A 24,883-nucleotide genomic window follows, 5' to 3' on the forward strand; every position below is an offset into this window, starting at 1 on the left:
GGGGCCGGGTGAACGGTGGGCGGAGCCAGGTTTCCCTCAGGGGCGGTAGGAATAGCTGAGGCGCAGCTGTGACAGTGGCGCGGCTGGCGCCAGCAGGGGTGGGTTGGGGTGGTGGTGCTGGGTTACAGCGGTTGTCACCGGAGCCGGCCCCCGCGTAACCCGGCACCGCGGTTGCGGGAGCGAGGGTAGGGGCCGTTCGGCTGCGTGGGGGTGAGGCGCCAGTCGTGCGCGGGGAAAGCAGGACGAGCCGTGGGGATAGCGGTAGGGGCCCGGGCCGGTCGGCGCAGCCTCCCCGCTGCCTCGAGAAAAGCTGGAAAGTAAGTTGGTGCCTGGCCTGACATACAAAAGCGTGGGGGGGGCTTGCGCGGAGTGAGGGAGAGAAATTCATCCGCCCACCGCATGTCACTGCCGCGTCCCCTTTGTAGCTGTCGCTCCCCCGCTCCGCTCCCCTCCCCCATCTCTTCCTTCTTGCGTCTCTGCTCGAGAAAAGGGCTCACAGCAGATCCAGAGTGACTCTGGGGTGCGGCAGGGAGACATGCACCTGCTTTGCATCCCCGTACCCTGCTGGACGGCAGCCAGGAGGCCTTTTCTACCACAGCATCAATATAGCACTTGCCAGGACGGAACAGGTCCCTGTGTTTCGAAGCGCTGCACGCAGATGCCTAGGAAACTTCTTTGTTCCAAAGAATAAAATTGAAGTCAATAGTGAAACTGAGCATCTCTTTTGAAAATCCCTCTTGAAACGCTTCGAACCAATGCTGCAGAAAGAAATGGGGCTTGATGGGTGAATTTTGCCCTTATTTTGCCTATTCTATCATTTGTCAAGTTTGCTAAATTGGGGCATGGCATATTCCCAAAATCCTTTTAAAAGTATTGGCAGAGAGTAAACCTCTCAGAGTTAGAACATGTGATTATCAAAAGCAGAGGTAGTTCCTGTCTCCATTTCTTTCTAGTGCTGCAACTCATTTTCTTTCTGTCTCTGTTCATGTGTGTACAGTGTCCTTTGGCACTCCATAAATAACAACACTTACAGAGGTGAAAATAATAGTATAAAGTATGAATGAGATTAAAAAGACTTTTTATTTCATACAAATTAGAAAAGCTGGGGTTTCTTTTAGCAACGATGAACCACTCTGCATCTGTAGTAGTTTAACAGTAATTCAGAATGTAGTTGTTTCAGGATTTCTTTGTATCCCTTCTCTGGTCCAAGTTCTGTCTGCCTTTGCTAACAAGCAGCAATTTAAAGAGCACCACTTCTTCTCCAAAGACTGTTGCAGGGTAGGGGTAGAGGGGGAAGGCCTGAGCCTGCCTACACGAGCTCTAAGCCACCCAGTGAATCCTAAACATTAGGGAAATCCTCAGCCGGCTGGTTAAGCTGCTTCTATATTAAATATACAGTAGCTTTATAAACATTATGTACTATTCCTGACCCCATTACCAAGTTAGTCTGTTTTGATTCAATTTGTAAATGTTAGGGGTGGATTAATTAACAAGGACCAACTAACTTGGTGCTGTAGGGTATAGGTCTGATTCTCCTCTTTTCCCCGATATAATTTAAACAAAAATCAAATTGGATTCAGCACAGTTGATCCAGTTTTGTACCCAAGTAAAAGAGAATTGGGCTTCTCATGTGCATGTCTCCCACTAAAGTCTACTGGCAATTTGTATGGAGAATAACTACAGGCTGTGATCTAAAATGTATGCTTTGCCTAGGTATGGTTCTAATGTACGTAAAGACCACCCTAACTTTTCATATTTTACAGAATCTGACACATGCAGTAATGCAAAAGCTGACACAAAATGTACATGAAAACTGACAGTCAGTGAAATTCTTATGGCATATTATCAAAGACGACCAACCAGGAAGGGTAAAAGCAAGCAATCTGACTGGATGAAAAACCCAGCAAATAACATAGTCTTAGACAAGTGTGACTATTCTGGGGATGCAACTGATGAGGAGCAAGAAGACTTACCTTATGATGGAGACTTGGAAAGAACCTACAAACGCATCAGTGATTCAGATAACTTGAAGGACTGTACACTTATCGAAAAGAAATCTGATTATTGTTTAGAGTTAACCTATTCAGAAGTTAGCAACCGTTTAAAAGAGACGAATTATAAAATGCAACAGGTACCTCAAGAAAAGGTGTTTCCTTACCATCCACCTGCTACAAGGGCAAGTGGAATTAAAACTGAAATGACAAGAGATGCTCTAGTGAGTGGAACATCTTTTGAGAAGGAATTGACATTTGGAGTGTTCAGTATCCCAGTTAGAAATGAACATTTCACCAACTCAAAAATTTCTGATGTTCTTTTGCGTCATTTTTCCAAAGAAGAGCTATTGAGTGCAAACCATTTAATTGATTGCGAGACTATCCCAGAGACCTCTCTTACTGAAAGTGTTGATGAAGCTATCCTGAATAAAATGAGGATTTCAGAATGCACTAAGCCCACTTTACCAGCAGAAGCACAGGCAAAGTCCTTTGAAGAAAATAATTTCCTAAAGCAAGAAAAAATATTTGAAGCTGTTCACAGAGATAACAATTTACTAGATGAAAATAAATTTGTTATAGAAAAGGCAGGTACTTCTTATTTTGATGAGGGAGAGCTTATACAGAAGAATTCTGAATCAGTTACTGGGACTAAGGATACAAACAGTTTTCAAAACACAGGAAAAGAGCATGCGTATCAAAAAAGTCTGTTTGAGAGAACAGTGTCATCCCATGAGTTTAAATATGGCCAAGGCCAAGTTCATTATTGCCTTCCTGATGTTTCTAAAGTTGCTTCAAAAGTTAAAACACCAAAAGGAAATAACAATAATAAATCAATTCCCATAATAAAAAACCTGAAATCCTCCCCCAATTTGCTTATGAAATCATCAGTTGTGAAAGATGTTTTAGAAACTATGAATTATTTTGATTCTAGTGAAGTAAAGATTCAAGAAAAGGAAATGTGTATTCCTGAACTAGGGCAACAGCTAGAGGTAAATGAGATCTTTTCAGATAGCTGGCTAGGATTTCATAAAATATTAATGTCAGTGGAAATTAAGTGCAGTGTTCTGCAAAGCTCAACACAAATCATTCTTTATGCAAACAGTCCTCCAGTAGCCAGCAATTCTATTAATTTAAGAATTAATTGCATGAGTAAAGAGTTTCAGGACTGGGCTTTTAGGCTATAGCTTTAATTAAAAGAAACCTTTGATAAGATTACAGAATATCTCTGTGATTCATAATCTAAATGTTTTCTGTCAAAGTGCTATGAAACTGGTTATAGTCAGTTTAATTTTTTGATTCCCAAACCTTTGCAAAATATTGTGTTTCTAACTCCCATTAGTGTTGCTCAGCTTCTGGCCTGTGGAACTATTATCCAGCCCATGGCCACAGGTCTGGAAATTTTGCAGCGGGGGAGCAGTGGCAGCATTTATTGCTGCTCCTCTACTGCCAAACTCCTGGACCTGTGGGGAACCCCACAGGCTGGATGATGTGGCTCTGTATTCTAGATCACGGCAGTACGCAGTTTCAGTCCATGGCCTAGCAACTTTGGGCTGACACTGCCAGATTTGGGGTGCAGGATCTGGCTTGTAAACTGGCCCTGTACCAATCATCAAGCTCACAGGGCTGGAGGGCTGAATACCACTGGGGTAGTAGATTTACATTTTTAGGATTTAAAACAATAATTAAAAGTATATGTTAATAGTGTGCCTGATCTTGATTCTGTGTAAGCCATTGGTGGTTTTGTTGTTGCCCTTTTAACTCCCCAAACCTTTTTTGTGATGACCTTTATTGACTGACTGTGGGTCCCTTTTTAAATGACTTAGTCCAGTATTTTAGGATTTCCTTTATTATTGTAAACAGCAGTTCATTTAAAGGTCACTTTTCATATGCAGCATCTGTCTTTGGAACTACTCATATACATAAATCTGGTCTTTTCTTCTTTGAAGGATTAGTACCTTAGTGTATAAATGTATTAAATATGTGTTGCAACACAGTAATAACTGTTTCCCTTTACTTTGGATGAATGCAAGATGCTGACAAAACAGGCTGAAACTCAGAATCATATTGATCACCTGAGATTTGATTATAAGGTAAATCTATCAGAATATTATAAAACTGAATACATTTTTCAAGAGACTTTTAGTATCTTATTTTTTTCTCTAAGAGTGATAGGAAGTGCATAGTCTACTAAGCAACTTACCGCTTAGTACTCTTTTTGTTTGTACATATTCTTTGGAGACATGTTTGGCAACATAAGAGATTTAGGAGTTTAACACTGTACAATGGGAGTAGCAAATAACATCTCATAAATGTACCACATGATTACCACTTAGATTTGTATTCTGCTCTATGAATATGAATATTTTAAATGCAAATACCTGATACATCTCAATATGTTAATTAAACAAAATACCTTTTGCACATTGCTTGTTTCTAATTAACCATTCCTACTTAATTTCTACATGGATACACAGTATTAAAACAGTTTTCAAGTTAAGTTATTTATATAGAAATTTATTCTTATTTTTTTAAAGGCCCTTTTATATATTCTTAACAGAGATATCCTCCTGCAGAGTCTCCTAATCCAAACTTTGCCATTCACTCAGGAGGTAAGGGGATATTTTCTGAAGTATCTATATTTCATTCTCTTAACTATTCTGCACAACCTGTACTTGGTTTGTCCTAAGTAGCTTTGTCAAGTAGTTGAATTTATGTTGGTTTTGTAAATAACGTAAGTTCTTCATTTTACATGGTTATGGCTGATTTATTTTTATGTTATGTAATCAGGGAAGCTTTATTTGGAAATTTCAACTGATACTTTATCCTCTATTTTTATGATGTTATGTAGGATTACAATCTGGGAGAATTATCACAGCATTACCATCACCTGGTGCAGCAGGAGAAATGTGTTTAAATCTTAACTTGTTGCAAAAAACAACAGAAGGAGAAAAGATGTCTCAAATGCTAAAGGAACAAACAGAACAACTGAGAGCTGAAGTAATATATATGAAAGAGCTTTATTAAAAGTCTGTTTGATGCTGATTCTCATATATTTAGTTGTTTAGAAAGTCTACAATCATATACTAAAGTTACCAATTTTCTGTTGAAGGTTGAAGATTTTTATAAACATGTAACACAGGCCCCATCTTCACAAGATCATTGTCTGGTAAATTCACATTTTTAATGTTTTTCAGTTATTGTAAATGTGCTTTAAATGGCATTAGATTTATAAGTATGGTAACTTAACTTTTTCATTAAGTCATATTATATTGGTAATGAAACATTTTTTGCTCTATCCCTGGAAAAATTACTGTAGTATAAAAAATGCCAAGATAAAAATTTGAATTTTCATGAAGTATTTACATTCCCTAAACTGGTGGTGCTCAACCGCTGGCCCTCGGAGCTGTCATCCACCCCATGGGGCTCTCCTTGAGTCTGGAAGTTTGATGGTAGAGTTGTGGCAATTAATGCTGCCATCTCTCACCCTGCAAATTGATCCCAGATGCTGACCCTGCACATGGGATCAGGCCCACGGATCAACCCCACAACACTCATCTGGGCCCCATAGCCCAGAGAGACTGAGCATTACTGCTCTAAATTATTACACAAATCTCAACCTGAAACTGTTTATGAAGACCTTTAGTCAAATTGTTATGGAAGTTTTTGGGAATTTTGTCTGAGCAAGACCTCATGAGTAGATAGGGCAGTTTATGCCCATAAGAAGCTTTTAGTGAAATCAGTAGTGAAACTATTTTGTTCAGTAGTAATAGAATTAGGCTTATAATGTAGATCAATACAAATTGCTAAATAATTAAGTAATTTCAAAATAAATTACCTTTTACTTGTTAAGGTGTTAAAGCAATTAAAGGGATACCTTGATGCATTGGAACGGAAATATGTAGCCACTAGAGAGGAACATTGTGGTTTACAGCTACAGAATTACAAGCACAACCCCATAAGTGTGGGCGAGTTTGATCCTGACAGGTCAGAGATATGGCTACTAAACAGTACGTGTACTTGTTTGTGCTCCCATTATCTAAGCATCTTATAAATATTAATTTACCCTCACAAAATTCTTGTCAAGTAAAGATGTATTGTTCTTGTTTTATGTATGAGAAAGTGAGGATGGCTAAGTGATTGGGCAAAGTTATGATTATGTTAGAGTGATGTTATAGCATGATGGTCCAGGAAACATGTAAGAGGCACGAATTTCTTAGCATGGTATGTTTTATTGGACCAATTGCATAGTTGGGATGGAGTCAGACAGTCTTTTGAATGCAAGACATTCTTCATCAGATTAAGACTATGTTGCATTCAGAAACTTGTCTAATTCTATTCAAGGTATGTAATTGGTCCAATAAAAGATAGCACAGTAAGAAACCCATGCCTCTTAGCAAAGTTACATATGGACTCTGTAGCAGAAACAGAAACTGACACCTGATCTCCTGAGTCTCTGGTCTCTGTATTACGTTTATAATATGAACCTTCTCTGAGAGAGAGAATTCCAACCTTTAAAACTGGATAATTATGCTTATCAATTGCTGTAAAGTGCTTTGATACATACTATAATTGCTTTTTTAAATGCAAACAATCAGATCTTAAATCACTTAAACATACCATATTTACCTGAATCTAACACAGCTTTGATTTTAAAATGACCTCCCCGCAAAAAAATTAAATTCAGTACAGGGAAAATTATAAATTTGTTATAATTTTCCATGTATAGAACCTAATTAGTGGAAGGTTGCCTTAAATTCATCCCCCTAGTGCTGTGGTTTGGAAAGCACTGGCTCCCTGGGACTGCCCTCTACATGTCCCCCTGCTGTCTGCCCTTGCCTCCTGCTACCTGGCCCCTCTGCCTGCCCCTCACTTCCTACCCACCCAGCCCTTGTCCCCTGTGCCTGCCCCCCACCCTGTCCCTCTGCCTCTTGTCTCCCCCAGCAATACCTACCTCTCCCTACTCCCTCCTCCTCCCCCACTTACTTTCTCAAAGCCCAGCTTTGGAGAGGTAACAGCAGCTCCCAGCTGGACCAGGTTCAGGTTGGAGGGACTAGAGTTTGAGCTAAAGGGGGAGTGGCAGGGGGAGCGGGGGGGGGGGGGGGGGGAGCACAGGCTGGGGGGCAGACTATAGGTGGGAGTAGGGGATGAGGTTGCAGGCACGGCCATGGGAAGCAATGGACAGGGGAACAGGCTGCAGGTCCTGTCCCCCATCTTGGAGTGTACCCCAGTGTGCCCCCTCCCCACCAAAGGAGTCATTCCAGCCTGGGGCAGGTGAGGGCTCAGCTGTCTTCAGCACTAAGCCAGAGTGCAAGCTGAGGTGCCACCTGCCCTGGGCCAGTACTCAAATCCAAGATGAAGTTTCTTTCCCTTCTGTTTTGTTTGGAGGGAATTCTCATCTTGGTTTTGAGTAAATATGGTATTTATGTATTGCTCAATGTTGCTGTGGGTGGCTCCTGTGTATCTTGTTGCCCGTGGGAATTTTTGGTTCCAACTTAAACAGTAGGCTCTACCTTCAGTGTATATAAAGAACTTAAAGAAGGGATAATGTTTATCTGATTGCTACCTAAACTGGCCAGGAGTGAAGGGATTAGATACTTAAGTGGGTATCTGTTTGGTGCACCTAGACGACACGTGGAGAAAGGCACTTCCCAGTGTGTTGGATGCTCTGCCACAAGCCCTTTCCTGGAGTTAAACTATTAAAACATACCCTAACAGATAAAATCCCATTTGCCTTGTGCTTATGCTCAGTACTTCTCTAATACTAGCCCTAATTTTTATACCACTGCAGACATTCTACTGCCCCTCTGTTTATCAGTGGCCTCTGACCCTCCTGATGCAAGAGTTAGCAGATAAAAGGTGCTTAGTGTGCTCTAAGAGTGATTACAGGATTGAGTCTAGTGATGAACCGTGCATCATTTGAAAACAGCAGAACTTTAGTTTGAACTAGGCCTTTGAGCTGCTTGTGTTGGTGCTGTCCCACACTTAACTGGAGCAGCTTTGCAACCACTGCTAAACAAAAACCTTTGGTGCCAATGGAGTCAAGCTACAGCTGAGTTGAACTTCTGAAAATGTCAGTAGTGTCAAAACGGTGTACTTTAGTACTTAGAGGCAGACAGGTTTCTAAATGCCTTTATACATCTCAGCCCAAACTTTTTTTTGGCTAAAATTTAGTTTAGTTTAAAAAAGGTAATGGCAAATTGCAGTGCTTAATTCTATGCTGGAAAGAAGTCTGTCAAAATACATTATTAAATAACTTTATTTATATCCTAGTCAAAACTTTTCAATATTCAGAATACAATTATACTGTATTTAATATGGTAAGAAATTGATAATACCTTATGTATCCTAGTTATAATTAATGTATTACTTGTACTAGAGCCACACTGTAATCAATATGTTTATTCAAGTACTTGAGAAGATTTAATTAAATATATTCTGAGTTATGGCTTTGTTTTATAGATGGTGACCACTTTCTTTTAACCTTGGTATTTCAGTGAAGAATAAGAACAGTTTATTGAAGTGGTGATTATAATATTTTGTGTTTTGTATTTTGGGTTTAGAAAAGTAGAGGGAGAAATATTTAGGCTTGGAATGCTGCTTGAAGATGTGCAAGAGAAAATGGATGATAGCTTGTACAGTCAATGTTCCTCTTCACAGATAAGGCTTCCAACATCTCCTTCACTCTCTGCATGTGAATCTGTGATTTCATCTTGTTCTGTTCTTCCTGAGGTAACTCCTCAAGTCTTACAATTTAGGGACCAGATTCTTTTTTCAGTTACACAGGGACAAAGTCCATTAACTTGAAGGGGTTCCAGAAATGTGAATAGTGGAACTAATTATCTGAGTCTTTCCATTATCTCATTAGTCATGTTGTTGAAAATCTAAATGTGACTATAGCATTGGTGAAACTAACTGCACTGGGAAAGAAATGACATATGCTTTCAGATTCACAAAAAGATAGTTAAAACTTTTGAAAATGTGAAAGTTTTCTTCTTTGCAAATTGTTACAATTTAATTGAGAAAACATATGAAAATAAAGACTGCTTGCACAAGGTTCACAAAAATCAGTTCGCTTGTGAATATGGTAGCATTTCGACTTGGATTATAAAACTGTAAAGAAATGTAACTGCTTCCCATAGTTCCACATTTGACCAAATAATAGATCACTAAATGCTTTCAAAATATGCTAATTGCTTTTAATGCCATCTGAATTTAAGAGTCCTCCTCTGAAACTTAAAGGGTAAAACTATTGAGTATATAATGAGTCACTAGAGACTGTAGAAACAAAATACATGGGCATGTATTGTAACTTTTTAAGGTGTCTATAATATGGTTATTTTGACAGAGCGAATTAGTCTCAAGCATTAGTGATCCTCCAGGAAGGACAGCTACTGAAGTGAACTTCCTTGATAAAAAGAAGGATGAGAACACAAAAAAAAGTTGGGCAACTGAGGTGACCCTAGAGAAAAACTGCCTGCTTTCTTTATATAATGACAATTGGGAGCCTTTCACTCAAGTGTAAGTACACATTTATGGGGTATATGAGGCTTGATCAAATATCCCCTGAAGTCAGAAGACTCTCATTTGGGGCGTCAGAGCACGCAACCAGAAGTCTTGATTATTATCATAGAAATTCCAGATTGAAAATATTTACTGTTTGAGCTATTTCAACTATAGTACCAGGGCAAGATTATTTATTATAGTCATTTTGCAGTAGTTTGCATTATAGAAGAGATGTCAATATTTAAAATAACTACTATTGTCATTATCAAACAGATCAGCAAAGGCTCTACCACATTAAGTCCTCCTGTTTCAGAGAACCAGGAGGCAATGATATTACTGATGTTACAAGAAACAATGTTTTTAAAGTGAAATTTGCTTTTCCCCCTAGTCAGTTAAGATTACAAGAGAGAAATGCATCTGCCTATGAAAAAGATACTCAGCCTCTAGAAGAAGCCAGATTACTAGCAAATAAGAACTCTTCGGACGTAATGGTACAAAGTCTACTTCTATGACTAAGTGAATATTTTCTGGATTGAGCATGACTATTTTATGCAAGGCGTAATTTAAGTAGATGATATTTAACTGTCCCAGTGTTATGGTAGTTTGACTGTTGTTGTCCTGAGATAGTACAATATATCACAACGTTGCCATACTGACTGCTAAGTAAGATGATTCAAACTGAAGAGCAGATTTTCTGGGAGTTCTGTCTGAGGTTGTGAAACAAACATGATGGGTGGGTTTAGTTTCCCTGGGGGGAAATGTGCTTGCTTATGCCATAACCTGCTTTCTCTGGTGGTTAGGTGTCAAGGGGAAAAGCACACAAAAAACTGCTTAGTTTTAAATGGGATTATTTGGGCCATTTGTTAAAGTCTTTGATTGAAAAAAACATTATCCCATGCCAGATCTTTTGAAAGTTACTCTAAAAGTCATTTCACCTCTTGTGTTCTTATCTAAGCAATAGAGATTATGTACAAATGTGGTGCAGTCATAGAATCATAGAAAATTAGGGTTTGAAGGAACTTCAGGGTCATCTAGTACAACCTCCTGCTCAAAGCAGGACCATCTCCCAACTAGATCATTCAGCAAGGGTTTTGTTGAGCCAGACCTTAAAAACCTCCAAGGATGGGGAGATTCCACCACATTTCTAGGTAACCTGGTTTGGTGCTTTACCACTCTCCCAGTGAGAGAGGTTCTTTTCTAATATCGAACGTAAACTTCCCTTGCTACAACTTGAGACTATTGCTCCTTGTTCTATCATCTCTCACGACTGAGAACAATCTAGCTCCATCCTCTTTGGAACCATCCTTCAGGTAGTTAAAGCCTGCTATTAAATTCCCCTCTGTCTTCTCTTCTGCAAACTAAATAAGCCCAATTCTCTCAGCCTCTCACAAGTCATGTGTCCCAGCCCCCTAACCATTTTAATTGCCCTCCACTGGACTCCCTCCAATCTGTCCACATCCTTTCTATAATTTTTTTTTGGGGGGGGGGGGGCACAGAAAACTGGACACAGTACTCCAGATGTGGCCTGACTAGTGCAGAAGAGAGGAATAATTACTTCCATCGATCTGCTGGCAACACTCCTACTAATGCAGCCTAGCATGCTGTTAGCCTTCTTGGCAACAAGAGCATACTGTTGACTCATATTCAGCTTACTATCCACTGGAGCCCCCAGGTCCTTTTCTGCAGAGCTGCTGCTTAGCCAGTTGGCCCCCAGCCTGCATCGGTGTGTGGGATTCTGCCATCCTAAGTGCAGGACTTTGCACTTGTCCTTGTTGAAACTCCTGAGCTTGCTTTTGGCCCAGTCCTACAATTTGTCCAGTTCACTCCAAATCCTAGCCCTACTCTCCAGCATATCTACTACACCCCCAGGTTGGTGTCATCTGCAAACTTGCTGAGGGTGCACTCCATCCCATCTTCCAGATAGTTAATAAGGATACTGAACAAAATTGGCCCCAGGACTGACTCTTAGGGCACTCAGTTTCGTACTAGCTAGGGTCAGGAGGGACCTGAACAGATCATCTAGCCTGACCCCCTGCCACAGGCAGGAATGAATGCTGGGTTCACAAGACCCCAGACAGGTGATTGTCCAACCTTCCCTTGAATTTGCCCAAAGTAGGGGCAAAGACCACTTCCCTGGGAAGTTGGTTCCAGATTTTGGCCACCGTAACTGTAAAATATTGCCTTCTGATCTCTAACCTAAACCTATTCTGCATTAGCTTATTACCATTGTTCCTCGTCACCCCAGGTGGTGCAGGGGAGAAAAGGGCTCTGCCTATTTACTGTTGATCTCCCTTGATGAGTTTGTAGGCAGCCACCAGGTCCCCCCTCAGCCTCTTCTTGCTGAGGCTGAACAGGTTCAGGTCCCTAAGTCTCTCCTCGTAGGGCCTGTCCTGCCCTCTCACCAAGCGGGTGACCCTCCTCTGAACCCTCTGCAGGCTGGCCACATCCCTTTAGAAGTGCGGCGCCCAGTACTGGACGCAGCACTCCAACTGTGGCCTGACCAAAGTCGCATAGAGGGGGAGTATCACCTCTCTGGACCGGCTTGAGATACACCTTTGGATGCATGACAAGGTATGGCTGCCCTTGCTAGCTGCGGTCTGGCATTGTCGGCTCATGTTCATCCTGGAGTCAGTAATGACTCCAAGATCCCGTTCCGCCTCTGTGCTTTCAAGAGGGAACTCCACAGCCTGTGTGTATGCTGTGGAGTTCTTCTCCCAAGGTGCAGCACCCTGCATTTGTCTACGTTGAACCCCATCCTATTCTCATCTGCCCACTTCTGTAATCTATCTAAATCTAGTTGCAGCCTCTCTCTCCCTTCAAGTGTGTCCACCTCGCCCCATATCTTAATGTCATCAGCAAACTTGGACAGCGTGCTTTCCACCCCCTCGTCCAAGTTGCTGATGAAGACGTTAAACAGTGCAGGCCCGAGGACAGAGCCCTGGGGTACCCCACTGCTCACATCTCGCCAGGTTGAGTACAACCCATCCACCACTATTCTCTGGGTGCGCCCCATCAGCCAGTTTTTTACCCATCCAACTGTGTAGGCATCAATGCCACAGTCGCTTAATTTATTGATGAGGATGGGGTGAGAGGCAGTGTCAAAGCCTTCTTAAAAAGTCTAGAAAGACTACATCCACAGCAACACCATCATCCATGGATTTAGCTACTGTCATAAAAGGCAAATCAGGTTGGTCAGGCAGGACCTGCCTTTGATGAACCCATGTTGATTGCCCCCGAGCATGATTTCCCCTGCTGGCCCGCCACAGATGTGCTCCTTGATGATTCTCTCCAAGATGTTCCTGAGCACCGAGGTGAGGCTTACAGGCCTATAGTTACTTGGGTCCTCCTTCCTCCCCTTCTTGAAAACTGGGACTACATTACTCAGTTTCCAATGCCCCAGCACCTGGCCAGATGACCACTCCATTTGATACCAGCTGCCAACTGGTCCTCAAGCCACTGATCACTACCTGTTGAGCCTGATGATCCAGCCAGCTTTCTATGCACCTGCCAGTCCATTCATCCAACCCATACTTCCTCAGTTTGCTCGCAAGGTGGCTGTGGGAGACCATATCAAAAGCCTTGCTAAAGTCAACGTATATCACATCCATTGCTTTCCCTGCATCCACAGAGCCAGTCGCCTCATCGTAGAAGGCAGTCAGGTTGGTCAGGCATGACTAGCCCTTGGAGGAAAAGAAAGTGATCAGGAGCAGTCAGCATGGATGCACCAAGGGCTTTGAAATGGATTCCTTGAGGACCTACTTCATGATTTTTCCAGGGACTGAGGTGAGGCTGACTGGTCTGTAGTTCCTTTTATCCTCCTCCTTCCCCTTCCTAAAGATAAGCACTATATTTGTGCTTTTCCAATCATCTGGAACCACCCCCAGTCACCATGAGTTTTCAAAGATAATGGCCAGTGGCTCTACAGTTGCGTTAGCCAACTCCCTCAGCACCCTCAGATGCATTGCATTTGGCCCCATGGACTTGTACATGTCCAGCTTTTCTAAGTAGTCCATAACTTGTTCTTTCACTGCCCTGCTCACCTTCTCCTTAAACTGTGCTGCTTAGTGCATAGTTTAGAAGCTGACCTTGCCTGTGAAGACCAAGATAAAAAAGGCATTGAGTACTTAAGCCTTTTCTTCCTCATCCATCCCTAAGTTGCCTCCTGCATTCAGTTAGAGGCCCACTTTCCCTGAACCTCCTCTTGTTGGTAACATAAGTGTAGCAACTCTTCTTGTTACTCTTTATGTCCCTTGCTAGCTGCAACTCCCATTGTGCTTTGGCCCGATTTCATCCCTGCCTGACTGAGCAATATTCTTATTCTCCTTCCTAGTCATCATCCCACCCATCAGTTCTCTGAGGGAGTCAAAGTTTGCTTTTCTGAAATCCAGGGTCCATATTCTGCTGCTCTCCTTTCTTTTGTCAGGATCTTGAACTTTATCATCTGGTGGTCACTGTTGCCCAAGTTGCCACTTCTATATCCCTCATCCCCCACCAATTCTTCTGTGTTTGTGAGTGCAGGTGAAGAAGAACATGGCTCCAACACTCTCCAAAAACTTCCTGTATTTCCTGTGCACTGCTGTATTGCCCTCCATGAGAACCATGGCCTGTGATCTGAAAACTTCTGCTAGTTGTCTGAAGAAAGCCTTATCTACCTCATCCTCCTGGTCTGGTGGTCTATAACAGACACCCACCACAACATCACCATTGTTGCTCTCCCCTCTAACCTTAACCCAGAGACTTTGAACAGGCCTATATCCTGTTTCATACTGGAGCTCTGAGCAATCATACAGCTCTTCTACATATACAGCAACTCCTCCTTCTCAGTTTGTACCCATCCATGACAGTGCTCCAGTCATGCAAGCTATTCTACCAAGTCTGTTTATTCCAATTGCATTGCAGTTCCTTGACTGTGAAAGGGCTTTCAATTCTTCCTGCTTGTTTCCCAAGCTTTGTGCGCTTGTGTACAGACACTTGAGGTAACTAGCCGACTGCCAAACTGTCTCAGGAAGAATAGGAGGCCTTCCCTGTTGCCTCCTCCTCCTTATGCTTCCTCCAGGTGTCCCACTTACCTCAGGGCTTTGGTCTCCATCCCCTAGTGAACCTATTTTAAAGCCCTCCTCACTAGGTTAGCGAACCTTTCTGCAAAGATGCTCTTTCCTCTCCATCAGCTGAATCCCATCTCTTCCTAGGAGTCCTACCAGTTGTTCTTGGAACAACATCCCATGGTCTAAGTTGAATCCCTGCTGGCGCCACCACCTGCACACCCATGCATTGATCTGCAAGATGCGTCTACTCCTGCAAGGGACCTTCCTCTTGACCAGAAGGACTGAGAACACCAGATGTGCCCCTGTCCCCTTCACCTTTGCACCCAAAGCCCTTTTACATAAACCAGAATTGTGAGTGCGTGGTAAAACAAATTGAAGATAACTGATGGCATGAAAAAGTATTGCTGAAGCCACAGAAAGAGATATCGAAATAAATAAATGTTGCTTATATCATACTTGAGATAAACACAACAGTGCAGATAAGTATGTCTTAAGTACTGTGTGTTCTTTGTGACGCAGCACTTCCTTACACCTGAGGAAGAAAATGGGGTTAGAGGGCTAGAACTTCATAGGCAGCCTATGTTAAGTCACAACCATACTACCGATCAAGGAAAAAACGAAGGGTAAGTAAGCACTTCATGTATTTTACTTATTGCAAATATTACAGCTAAATGCTTGTGCATATTCACAGGTAATTATTTACACTCTAAATGTGTTCATACAGTGACTGTCTGAAATTTAAGTAGTTGCAATGGCCTCATCTTACAGTTAAGGTGGCTGCCTTTGAGTATACAGGAGCCAAAGGGAAGAGCTGGTAGCAAAAATATCATCATCCTGATGCACAGGCAGTTAATCACATTAAGTGAAATTCTGATGTTAGTGAAAAAACATTAAACTGTCACTTACAACAGAGACATGATTTCACTCAGTAAATTGCATCTTAGTCCAGGAGAGCTATCCAAGGCTTAAATTCCACTTACATATTACTGTAAAGGGCATAAGTAAGTCACAGGTTTTCTGTGGGCCCTTTGCAGAGAAATAAATTCATTCCATAGTTGTTAAATCATGAATTATTTAAAAATATTTAAAACAAAATCCAGCATTTAATAGAAGCCACAGGGCTTACCCTAATAATGACAAATCAAAGGGAAAAGAGCCGAGTATGTATAGTTATATAAACAGACATCAAGTATTCAGCTCAGTTCTCTTACTTGTAGAAATTCTCTCTCATGAACTCTGGTTTCATTTAATCAGCAGTTTAAATTTTAGGCAAATGAAATCTCCATCTAAAGCCAAGCTTTCAAATGTGTGTAATATGGAGCACAACATTCTTCATCTAAAAGTGCTGCAAGAGCAAGGTAGGAACAAAAGCAAAAGGCTGTCAGACTTTTTTCAGTTTATTCAGTGAATCTTACCATTTCATAATTCTGGTAAAAGTTACCTACTATTCAATTAATTTTTCTAATCGTTTCAGGAAATTTAGTCCATCCCTCAAATCACTGTTTTCATAAAATAGTAGTAGAAAACTGTCCAGATGAATACGATAATACCATACATCCCAGATTGAAAACACAAGTGTCAAATAAGGCAAACAGAATACCTTGCTCTTATGTTAAGAAGTGAGTATAAATTGAATATAATCTCTTAAGCAATACAACAAGTTAAGAATATTAAAAATGCTGTGAGTTGGTTAAGAGACTGATTACTTAAACCGTTCCTGGTCACTTTACCATTATGTGTGTGTACTTGTCTAGGGTAAAGGCATGCCCAGATGCATGCGTTTATGCACAAACATTTATGCACTTTGCTAACAAGAAAAGGATTACTCATTTTTTGAAGTTAAGATGAATCAGATCTTATTGCTATGACTCATGCTGCAATTAAACAGCTTAGATTTTTTGTTTAGCTATTACTCAAACTCCTAGGTTTCATCTTGTCCTTCAAAGCTCAGTAATCTTGTTCAGACATATTTCCTTTATGAATCAAACTATTTTTCCTAAATGAATGAATTAGATGTTAATGTACATCTTATTGCCCATAAAGGTTTTTATCTATTTGTTAAAATCTAATCCTTGTACTGTTTTTAACATACAGAAGTAAAAACATGGAGAACAGAAAAACCAACGGCAGAAAGTCAGTAAGCAGACAGCATTCAGCCTTCATTCAGGAAAAAGCAATGGATTTAGATTTATCAGATACTAATCTGAGTAAGTAGCATTGGCACAATGTCCAGAGCTGTGTAATATTGGTTCCTTGTAAGATGCATAGTTACTGTAACATTTACAAGGTCTGCAGAATACGAAGACATGTTTATGGACCTTTTAAACTTAACACTCACTAAAATGACATTTTTGGATAAACTTCCAACACTGCAGCTGCAAAATTTCCAGAATTAGAAGTATACTGATATGCACACAGAAGTCTTTGTACATGTTCACAACTGCGCTCACACATTGAGCACTTCCCAGAGGCTTTAAAAGAGATTGTGGACTTCTTTCAAACTTAACTGGTTAGGCTATTAAACTGAACAGGTTTTAAATGATCATTGTCATTTGTAGGGTAGAGGCTTTTTATAAGAAAACTCATTCATTATGGTATTCATTGCCCTACTTGGGGTTGGGAGCATATTGATCCCTCATATCCCACCTTAGCAGTATAGCTCCACTGGACCCACACCATCAGAGACCACCCTGTCTCAGAGTAAGGCAGATGCTAGGTCTGTCAGTAGTTTAGTTAAGACTGGCATTGGAGTCTGGACAGCAGGTGTTTATTTCTGCTGTCGAGTACTACTCTCTTTGAGAGTACTCTGGTGGCTTGAGTGGTTTTTGGGGCTGATTTCAGATCTGAGCATGTGGGCTTCCTAATTCTCTGAATTACTTTTGATATTCATTTCTCTGTGATGTCTATATAGAGATTATATGCAAGCGCTGGTACTTCTGTGAGTACTACTGTTATGTGAATGAGTTAGAACAAGGTGTTATCTTATTCTTACATTTTCTTTCATGATCCTCTTCACTTTCACTGGTTCTAGAAAGTGCTCCAATACTTAGCATTTAAACCATTAAAACACAAAAACCACATACCTCGAGTCTGACTTCAGTAGGACTGCCTGCTGGAAGAAGGCTCGTTTTGTAGAAGAACACCTGAGATTTGTCAAAATGGGAACTGAATTCAGATTTTTCAAAGATGTCTTTTGTGTCTTCAGGGAAGTAGCTTAATATGATGAGGCTCAATTCTCTATCTAGAAAATGGATCTACTTCATACATATGAAGAATATTGAGAAAAGAAATTCATTACATGATAGTGAGGTGCTCTGATCAGATGCTGGTAGAAGCCATAGGGATACATAGATAGACTAGGTAATGCAGCATGTTATCTGTAACTTTATTTTAGGCATCTTCTGATACTTTTGATTTAGGCAGTGATTCAGAAGACATCTCATACTGTGTTTCTTACATTAATTCACCAAGTGATGACTTTATGGAACAGAAGACTAAAAGTTATAAGCCACACCAAACCAAAGGTACATATGATGTCAAAACTACTAAAAGGTTTGTATGAAAACTTTTTTTACTGTGTAATTTTTTATTTTTTTTTACAATTATGACATGACTTATTTTCAGGTTTCAGATACAACACAGGAAGCAGAGATTGGTTTAAATGTGGGAGCTGCAAAGAATCTATTCAGTCCTGTGCCATGTGTAGAAACAAAAATCTCAGCTTACCTCGTGAGTATAGCGTGTTACTGAAAGACTACTGTCCACAAGCCAAGCTTTATGTATTACAGCCTATATCTGTAATGGCAAAAGGAAAACCTCAGCTTCCATATAAACAGTTGGAGTTGTATTAATGCCAGTGCTCAAGTTGGCTTGACTAATTCAGTATAGTATAGATCTTTCAGGGAGAGATTATGAAATCCACCTTTATATAAATAGTTGCTTGTCCTCTGGAAAGTCCTTCTGTAAACCTATGGTCATGAAATATGCACACACTGAGTGTATCCCACGAGCAGTTCAACTCATGAGTACAGTGTGACTAAATATATTGCAACAAAGCAGAATCCCTTTTCAGGTCACACAAATGCTTCCTAATGTAAGCAACAGACCCTAGAGACTCGCATGTTTTTTTGGTCAGTTATAGCAGTCCCTTGGTGAGACAGGATGGCACCTTATGTTTTCTACCAACATGTTCAAAATATTGAAATCTTAGGTATCACTATGCCAACTACCACTTGCTCTTGGGCCACTGTGCAGTGTTCTATGAAAATAAACTAATCTTTTTTTTTATTCCAGCTTCTGCCACTGTCATGTTGTATGATTTTCAACAAGTCAGACAGCCTGATTATTTTCAGAAATGTTGATCACTCAAAGCAATTTTTAAAGTCTTTCAACACTCTGGCTCATGTTTCACAGGGAGGAATACTTAGATTAAGTACCAAGATTTTGAAATATAAAATGCTGTGCAAGTGCTACATAGAATTAATGCATTTGTTATGATTATGCTGTGCTGTCATTAGTTTCCTTTTGCCCTCAGCATCATTACAGTCCAGGGATTGGAGTACAAATATATGCATCCATTGTCAAAGAAATGAAAGCACCCAGGAATCTATCAAAGATAATATTGGTAAATAATACCACTGACGTAATTGCAGTGCAATGTTTGGTATGCAGTCTACACAGTACAAGCACCAACTTTTAAAAGAGATTTTGTGTAGACAGTATATTGAAATGTACAATACTAAACTGAAGTCTGATCAAGGGATGGATGCGTCTAGGAGAAGGCAAGGGAGACAGCTCAGCGTTTTGAAACACTGTTGGTTGGACAATACAGAAGCAAGCATTGTTACTGGCATGTTTAAAAATGCATCTAGGAAATGGGCTTTATATTTTTATGAAGGATTCTGTGTGCTTCATAGAATGCCACTTTGATTGGTCACCAAGCCATTTTTTGTTTTACTAATTACAGCAAAAGCTTTAATCGGCACCCACGGGGAATGGGGGGGTGCCGGATAACAAAATATGCTGGTTAACTGAGAGGCCCAAACAGGCGTCTTTGCCTGTTTGGGCTGCCACCCCCCCTGCCATACCCGAGGGACAGGGAGGCGGGCCCCGCACAGGCTGCTATGCCCCAGGCTGCGGGGGCTCAGCAGCGCAGGCTACTTTGCCCCAGGCTGCGGGGGCTCAGCAGCGCAGGCTACTTTGCCCCAGGCTGCGGGGGCTCAGCAGCGCAGGCTACTTTGCCCCAGGCTGCGGGGGCTCAGCGAAACCAGAAGTGCCACAGTGGGCACTTCCAGTTCCATTGTTACCTTACAAGCCGGCATGCTGGTTAATAGAGCATGCTGGCTTGTACGGTGCCAGTTAAGGCAGCTTTTACTGTATTAAAATATCAATTAAGAATAGTCTTTAAGTGCTTTCCCTTTTTTGTCTTGGTATCCAGATATTAGGCACTTTACTAACTTGATACCTGAAATATGGGATTTCCTTCTGATTTGCCTGCAATAGTTGGAGGACCTTTGGAATCTCTTTACTAGTCATAGAAGAGGGAGCTATTAAAGACACTGGTCAGACTTCTGCAGTTTATAAACCCCACAAACAATAATGGAGGGAAAGGATTAATGAATAAAAGACCAATTAAAAGAGCACAGAAAGAACAAAATATATTGCCTTTAGACACAATCTGGGCTTTTAAGAAAAACAGCAATGATTGCAAGAGTCTTAACATCTTGAATTGGCAGATAAAACTTTTTCTAGGTATTTTTGTTGTTATTTATTAATTCAGTGGGTAAAGCAGAGGAGATGCTTTTTGTACTGCTCCCCGTGACTGATTAGAAAAACGGTTAGTTTAATAAATGTTATGTCACAGAACAATCCCCAAAGCTGAGGCTGTAAGATAGATTTTTTTTTTTTTTTTTTTTTTGTGCTATCACTATTTTTACCAAGTGAAATACTAACTGCAACTCTGCAGAGAGACAGTTGGGCCAGGAAAAAAAACACCTTTCACTTCCAGCAGTGGAAACTTCTGAGAAATGTCCATTCCTAGAAATGTTTCCAAAAGAAGAAACAAGAAAGGTATTTAGCCTGTAATTGTCTCCCTTTCCTTGCTCCTTGCACCTTCCCAAGACCAGGTCTGAGAGGGGAGTGAGGATGGGGACAAGTCTGTTCCCCAGTCCAACTGCTTCTGGGAGGGCTCTCTTAGCCTCATAGGCTTTTAGGGCATTTATACACATGCTCTAGGAGGGAGGGGGCACTTCAATTAGAGCAGGAACGCTGATACATATGACACTGGAGTCTGCTGAAGCATGGTAATTACATTCCAGCAGACTCTGGCGACATGCGTTTCAGCATCCCTGCACTGAAAAATAGTGGCGGGGCACTTTAACTAAAGCTTGTTTGAGCTTTAATTAATCCACCCCTGCCACCATTTTTCAATGTGGGGACGCGAATACATATGATGCTCTGGGGGCTTTAATTACAGTATGTCCAAGCAGCCTCGCTGCATGTGTATAGGCACCCTTAAATTGCTATATGTGCCACCCAGCTGGGCAGCATATGTGGCCTTTGAAGCCAGCAGGGCTGGCTACTGGGACAAGAAAAGCTTCCCTGAGCTTGCTTCCTGCCACTGCCAGCATGGAAGTCACCCTTCCTTCCCCATCACACAGCTGGGCAGCAAGGGTAGCAAGGGGAAGCCAGTGAGCCCAGGAACCAGGCTGAGGGAAAGCCCAGTCCACAGTTAGGGGAAGAGGCAGGGGACAGCAGGTGCTGTTCCCTTTTCCCCCTCCAGACCAGGCAAAGAGGGTAGCGTACAGAAGTTTATTCTCAGGAGAGTTTCTCTTGCAAGGAAGATCTTCCAGGAGGATATCTGCTTGTACCAGAAATACTTGCTCCAATTTTAATATTGTTCATGCATAAGTGCATTGCTAATTTGTCTATTCATTAGTGTAGTGGGCTACGCAGATTGAGAACATATACAACCTCCTCCTCCCCCCCACCCAAAAAAAAAGCCACCCCACAAAACCCTATTCTGTCATACATGAAAAATTAGCTATAATTTCCTATAGACTTACAGTACACCTTCCTTGATGACTACGGCCTCAAAATTTAATCTCTTTTTTCAGAGAAAAAAAGAATTGCTGCCCAAAGTGTTTCCAGAAACAAACAGCCAGATCAATTTGTATGCAGACTTTTTGAACAGTAAGTGATAGCAGTTGATTTCTATAAATATTACCACAGACAATTATTATTAAAAGATGCAGCATGCGTGGAAGGCACTGGTATGCATGTATGCAATTCTGTTTTGCATATTAAAATTGTAGCTAGTGAAAGCACAATATATAGAAGGAGAAAAATTGTATACATTTTATTAGATTTGTTCTAATCAAGCAAGCCAGGTTGTGACAGATGTCTGTAGCAATGAGTTGCAGTACTTATATTAAAATAGTCTAGTCTTTTGTTTTTTTAATTCCCTTGATAATGTAAGTGGTTCTTTATTTTATCTGCTCATAGAAACCCGCTATAATTTTATATTAAGTAGGATTTTACTATAATTTAGACATATGCCAAATTAAACATTTTTAATACTGGAGTGCCTTCTCTTTCAAAGGAGGCACTACTGCATGTTCTAATGAACATACCTGTCTATAACACCAGATTCCCTACTCCCACATCAAGCAACTATCAGTCTGTAATTGCAGTATACATAGCATAAATGTAACACACCAATAATACTGCTATTATTAAACAAGTAATACAATATAAAAAATTACAGTAGTATTGTTTAAAACTGGGATTTTTGTTTTGGTCACTACAAAAAAAATGTTTGTATGAATATTCCATGTTTTCTGTTCTAGACAAAACTTGGAGCTTCCCAAAGCCTTGTACTCAAGGATGTATGATACAGTTATCCTTTCACCTCAATATTTAGCCCTCAGGAAGACTCACAGTAGTAATTCAGTGATTGGAAATAGATACAACAGTGATACCAAGACAAAGGTAAGAATTTAAGGTGACATTTTCAAAGATATCCAGGTAACTTGGGGGAATAAGTCAGACTGACTTTCAGTGGCAGTCTTTAAAATTCTACATAGATACTATCAAATTGACATAGCTTGTGTTGCACTTGTTGTCTAACAAGGTGGGATGGGGAATGTCACTGGCTTTTGAATACAAATGCATGCAATTTACCAACCTATGCCAAACTCATGCAACAACTTTTTCACTTAGCGTCAATAAGTTTCAATTTACTACATTTAAGACAAACGCATGCTAAATAATTTCTGCATTAAGCCACAGAGAGAACTGACAGAGCAGAGAATTTCCTGCTTAGCTTCTAAAACGGACAGTTCAGAACTGGTAGCTTAGGGGGACAGGAAATGGCTGTCACGTCTGCATGATGGCAGTCTTGAGCTGCTTCTTGCCCTATAGCAAGGCTGTTCAATTTTTGCATAGCTGGGGGCCACACATTCCCCAGGCCACACACCACGCTATGCTTCACACAGTGGGCACCATCCACTGCACCATACCAGATCCCCCATGCCCTGAACACTGCCATATGCTGCCCTCCACCCCAGCATCACACGGCAGGTGTGAACCTGCTGTACTGCATGGGGTCCTCAGGTGCCTCCTAAGCTCAAAGTTTCCAGTGGTGGCAGCAGCAGGAGCTGGAGCCATGGGGGAACTGGGAGCCCGACGGCCACAGGTTAACCACTTGGGGCCTGGATGTGGTCAACTGGCAACCAGTTGGGCAGTCCTGCTCTACAGTTAAGTAGCCCTGGGGGCCTGTTTAGTAGGGTTGTGCAAAATTTCACTGGGTGTTTCGTTTCAAAGCTGTTTCAAGCTGAAAACAGAAAAAAAATCGAATTGAAACAAAAAGTTTTGAAACAGCTTTGAAACGAAACAAGGGCACTCAAAATGTTTCAAGTTTCAAAGCCAGGCTTACTTGGCTTTAGTACCGGTCCCAGGTGGCAGCCTCCTGTCATCTGGTGTGCAGAGTGGGGGCTCACCCCCAGGAGGCCTGCGGGGCTGTGCCAGACTCCTTTTGGGGGTGCGAGCCCCAAGATCTGCGTGCCAGATGACAGGAGGCTGCTGCTGCCACCTAGGACTGGTGGCAGCAGCAATCTTCCCTAGCACTGGGTGCAGGCTATGCCCAACACCAGTCCCAGGCGGCAGCCTGAGCTTTCTCTCATCTAGCACAGCCCGGCAGTCCTCCTGGGGGTGTGAGTCCTCAGATCTGAGCCCTGATGAGAGGAGGCTCAGGTTGCTTGTTCACCTGGGACCGGTGCTGGGCGCGGGCTGCACTCAGCACTGAAGAAGATTGCTGCTGCCGCAGCCTGAGCCTTCGCTCATCAGGGCTCAGATCCAGGGGCTTGCACCCCCAGCAAGAGTCTGGCACAGCCCCACAGCCCTCCCAGGGGTGCGAGCCCCTGACCTACACACTGGATGACAGGAGGCTGCTGGCAAGTGTCTGGACTATTGGTTTGACCAGTTTGAGGTACAGTTTCCCAGAAACCTCTGCACCTATCTCCTTGGCAGGCTTTATGGCCTCAGAATGGGCTACCATCCCTGCAATGTTCATTCAAATCGGGCAAGAAATGACCAAGTTTTAGGCATTTTCATGATTCCCCATTATAGCCTATGGGCGAAATGTCAAACAATGAAAGTTTCGACAAAAGGAAACGGGACAGTGCTTCGAAACTAAACGGAACACTGTCCCTTTGAAACAGGGAAACAGACATCAAAGTGAAACAATAGTGTTTCGCACAGCCCTACTGTTTAGATTATGGCACCATCCCCACACTGCCCCTAATCTCCGCCTCCTGATTTCTCCCCCAGAGTTTGCAGGACAGTTCTGCAGGTGTCATTTGACAGTGTTGTGTCTCATTTTTTAAACACAATACAATTCTGTTTTGTATGTAAAGAGATATTTTAAATTACCAGGGAAATAAATATCTAACAGTTTGATTATGATTGGTTTCCAACAGATTTTAAACTCTACTTTGGATCATGCCATACACACAGCAAACAGCTTGAAGAAAACTACAGAACAAATGGTACAAGCAGTTTCTGAAGATCTAGCTAAAGTTAAAACTCATCAAAATAAACATTTTTAAGCTATTCAAGCACTGGTATTCTTCCTGTTAGGAGCTGAGTGCAGCTGGTCTTGGATACATGAGAAAGACACCTGAATTATATTATTTAAGGAGACAGCCCTGTTTTTTTCCCCTCCGGGGTGGGGGGGTAGAAAGGAGACATGGAGAAACCAGATCAAAGCTTTAAGTAAAGATATCTCGATTGACTATAAACCCAAATTTTCTTAGTATTCTCTTTTTTAACAGAATTGGTCTG

The 24,883-nt window shown here is 41.5% G+C and overlaps 1 protein-coding gene across 7 annotated transcripts; it reads left to right on the forward strand.

The window, feature by feature from the left end:
• The first annotated feature begins 59 nt into the window (after nucleotides 1–59).
• Nucleotides 60–24,657, forward strand: AKNAD1 (AKNA domain containing 1). Of its 7 annotated transcripts, none has more exons than XM_014602079.3 (20): nucleotides 66–317; nucleotides 1,764–2,983; nucleotides 4,025–4,084; nucleotides 4,552–4,603; nucleotides 4,843–4,991; nucleotides 5,104–5,160; nucleotides 5,845–5,978; nucleotides 8,555–8,723; nucleotides 9,340–9,512; nucleotides 9,886–9,988; nucleotides 15,062–15,165; nucleotides 15,812–15,900; nucleotides 16,017–16,161; nucleotides 16,637–16,749; nucleotides 17,962–18,066; nucleotides 18,167–18,271; nucleotides 19,077–19,166; nucleotides 21,658–21,733; nucleotides 22,390–22,531; nucleotides 24,520–24,657. In XM_014602079.3, the coding sequence occupies exons 2-20, from the start codon at nucleotides 1,835–1,837 to the stop codon at nucleotides 24,646–24,648; spliced, it is 3,144 nt and encodes a 1,047-aa protein (XP_014457565.1). In that variant the 5' UTR covers nucleotides 66–317; nucleotides 1,764–1,834; the 3' UTR covers nucleotides 24,649–24,657. The 7 variants fall into 7 exon arrangements, 6 of the variants coding, with proteins under 6 accessions (XP_014457566.1, XP_019334892.1, XP_014457565.1 ...); XM_019479348.2 differs by having other exon boundaries at nucleotides 68–317; nucleotides 1,764–2,578; XM_019479350.2 differs by having other exon boundaries at nucleotides 69–317; nucleotides 1,764–2,131.
• Nucleotides 24,658–24,883: the final 226 nt, after the last annotated feature.

Source organism: Alligator mississippiensis, chromosome 5 (assembly GCF_030867095.1).
Source record: "Alligator mississippiensis isolate rAllMis1 chromosome 5, rAllMis1, whole genome shotgun sequence".
Taxonomy (NCBI): domain Eukaryota; kingdom Metazoa; phylum Chordata; order Crocodylia; family Alligatoridae; genus Alligator; species Alligator mississippiensis.

What these genes read in the sequence shown, in the direction of transcription:
- AKNAD1 (XM_014602079.3), top strand. Translation starts at nt 1,835, where the DNA reads ATGGCATATTATCAAAGACGACCAACCAGGAAGGGTAAAAGCAAGCAA. An exon ending in AGAACTCTTCGGACGTAATG is followed by an intron (nt 9,989 to 15,061) that starts GTACAAAGTCTA and finishes TTTGTGACGCAG; the next exon opens with CACTTCCTTACACCTGAGGA. An exon ending in GTATGCAGACTTTTTGAACA is followed by an intron (nt 21,734 to 22,389) that starts GTAAGTGATAGC and finishes TTTCTGTTCTAG; the next exon opens with ACAAAACTTGGAGCTTCCCA.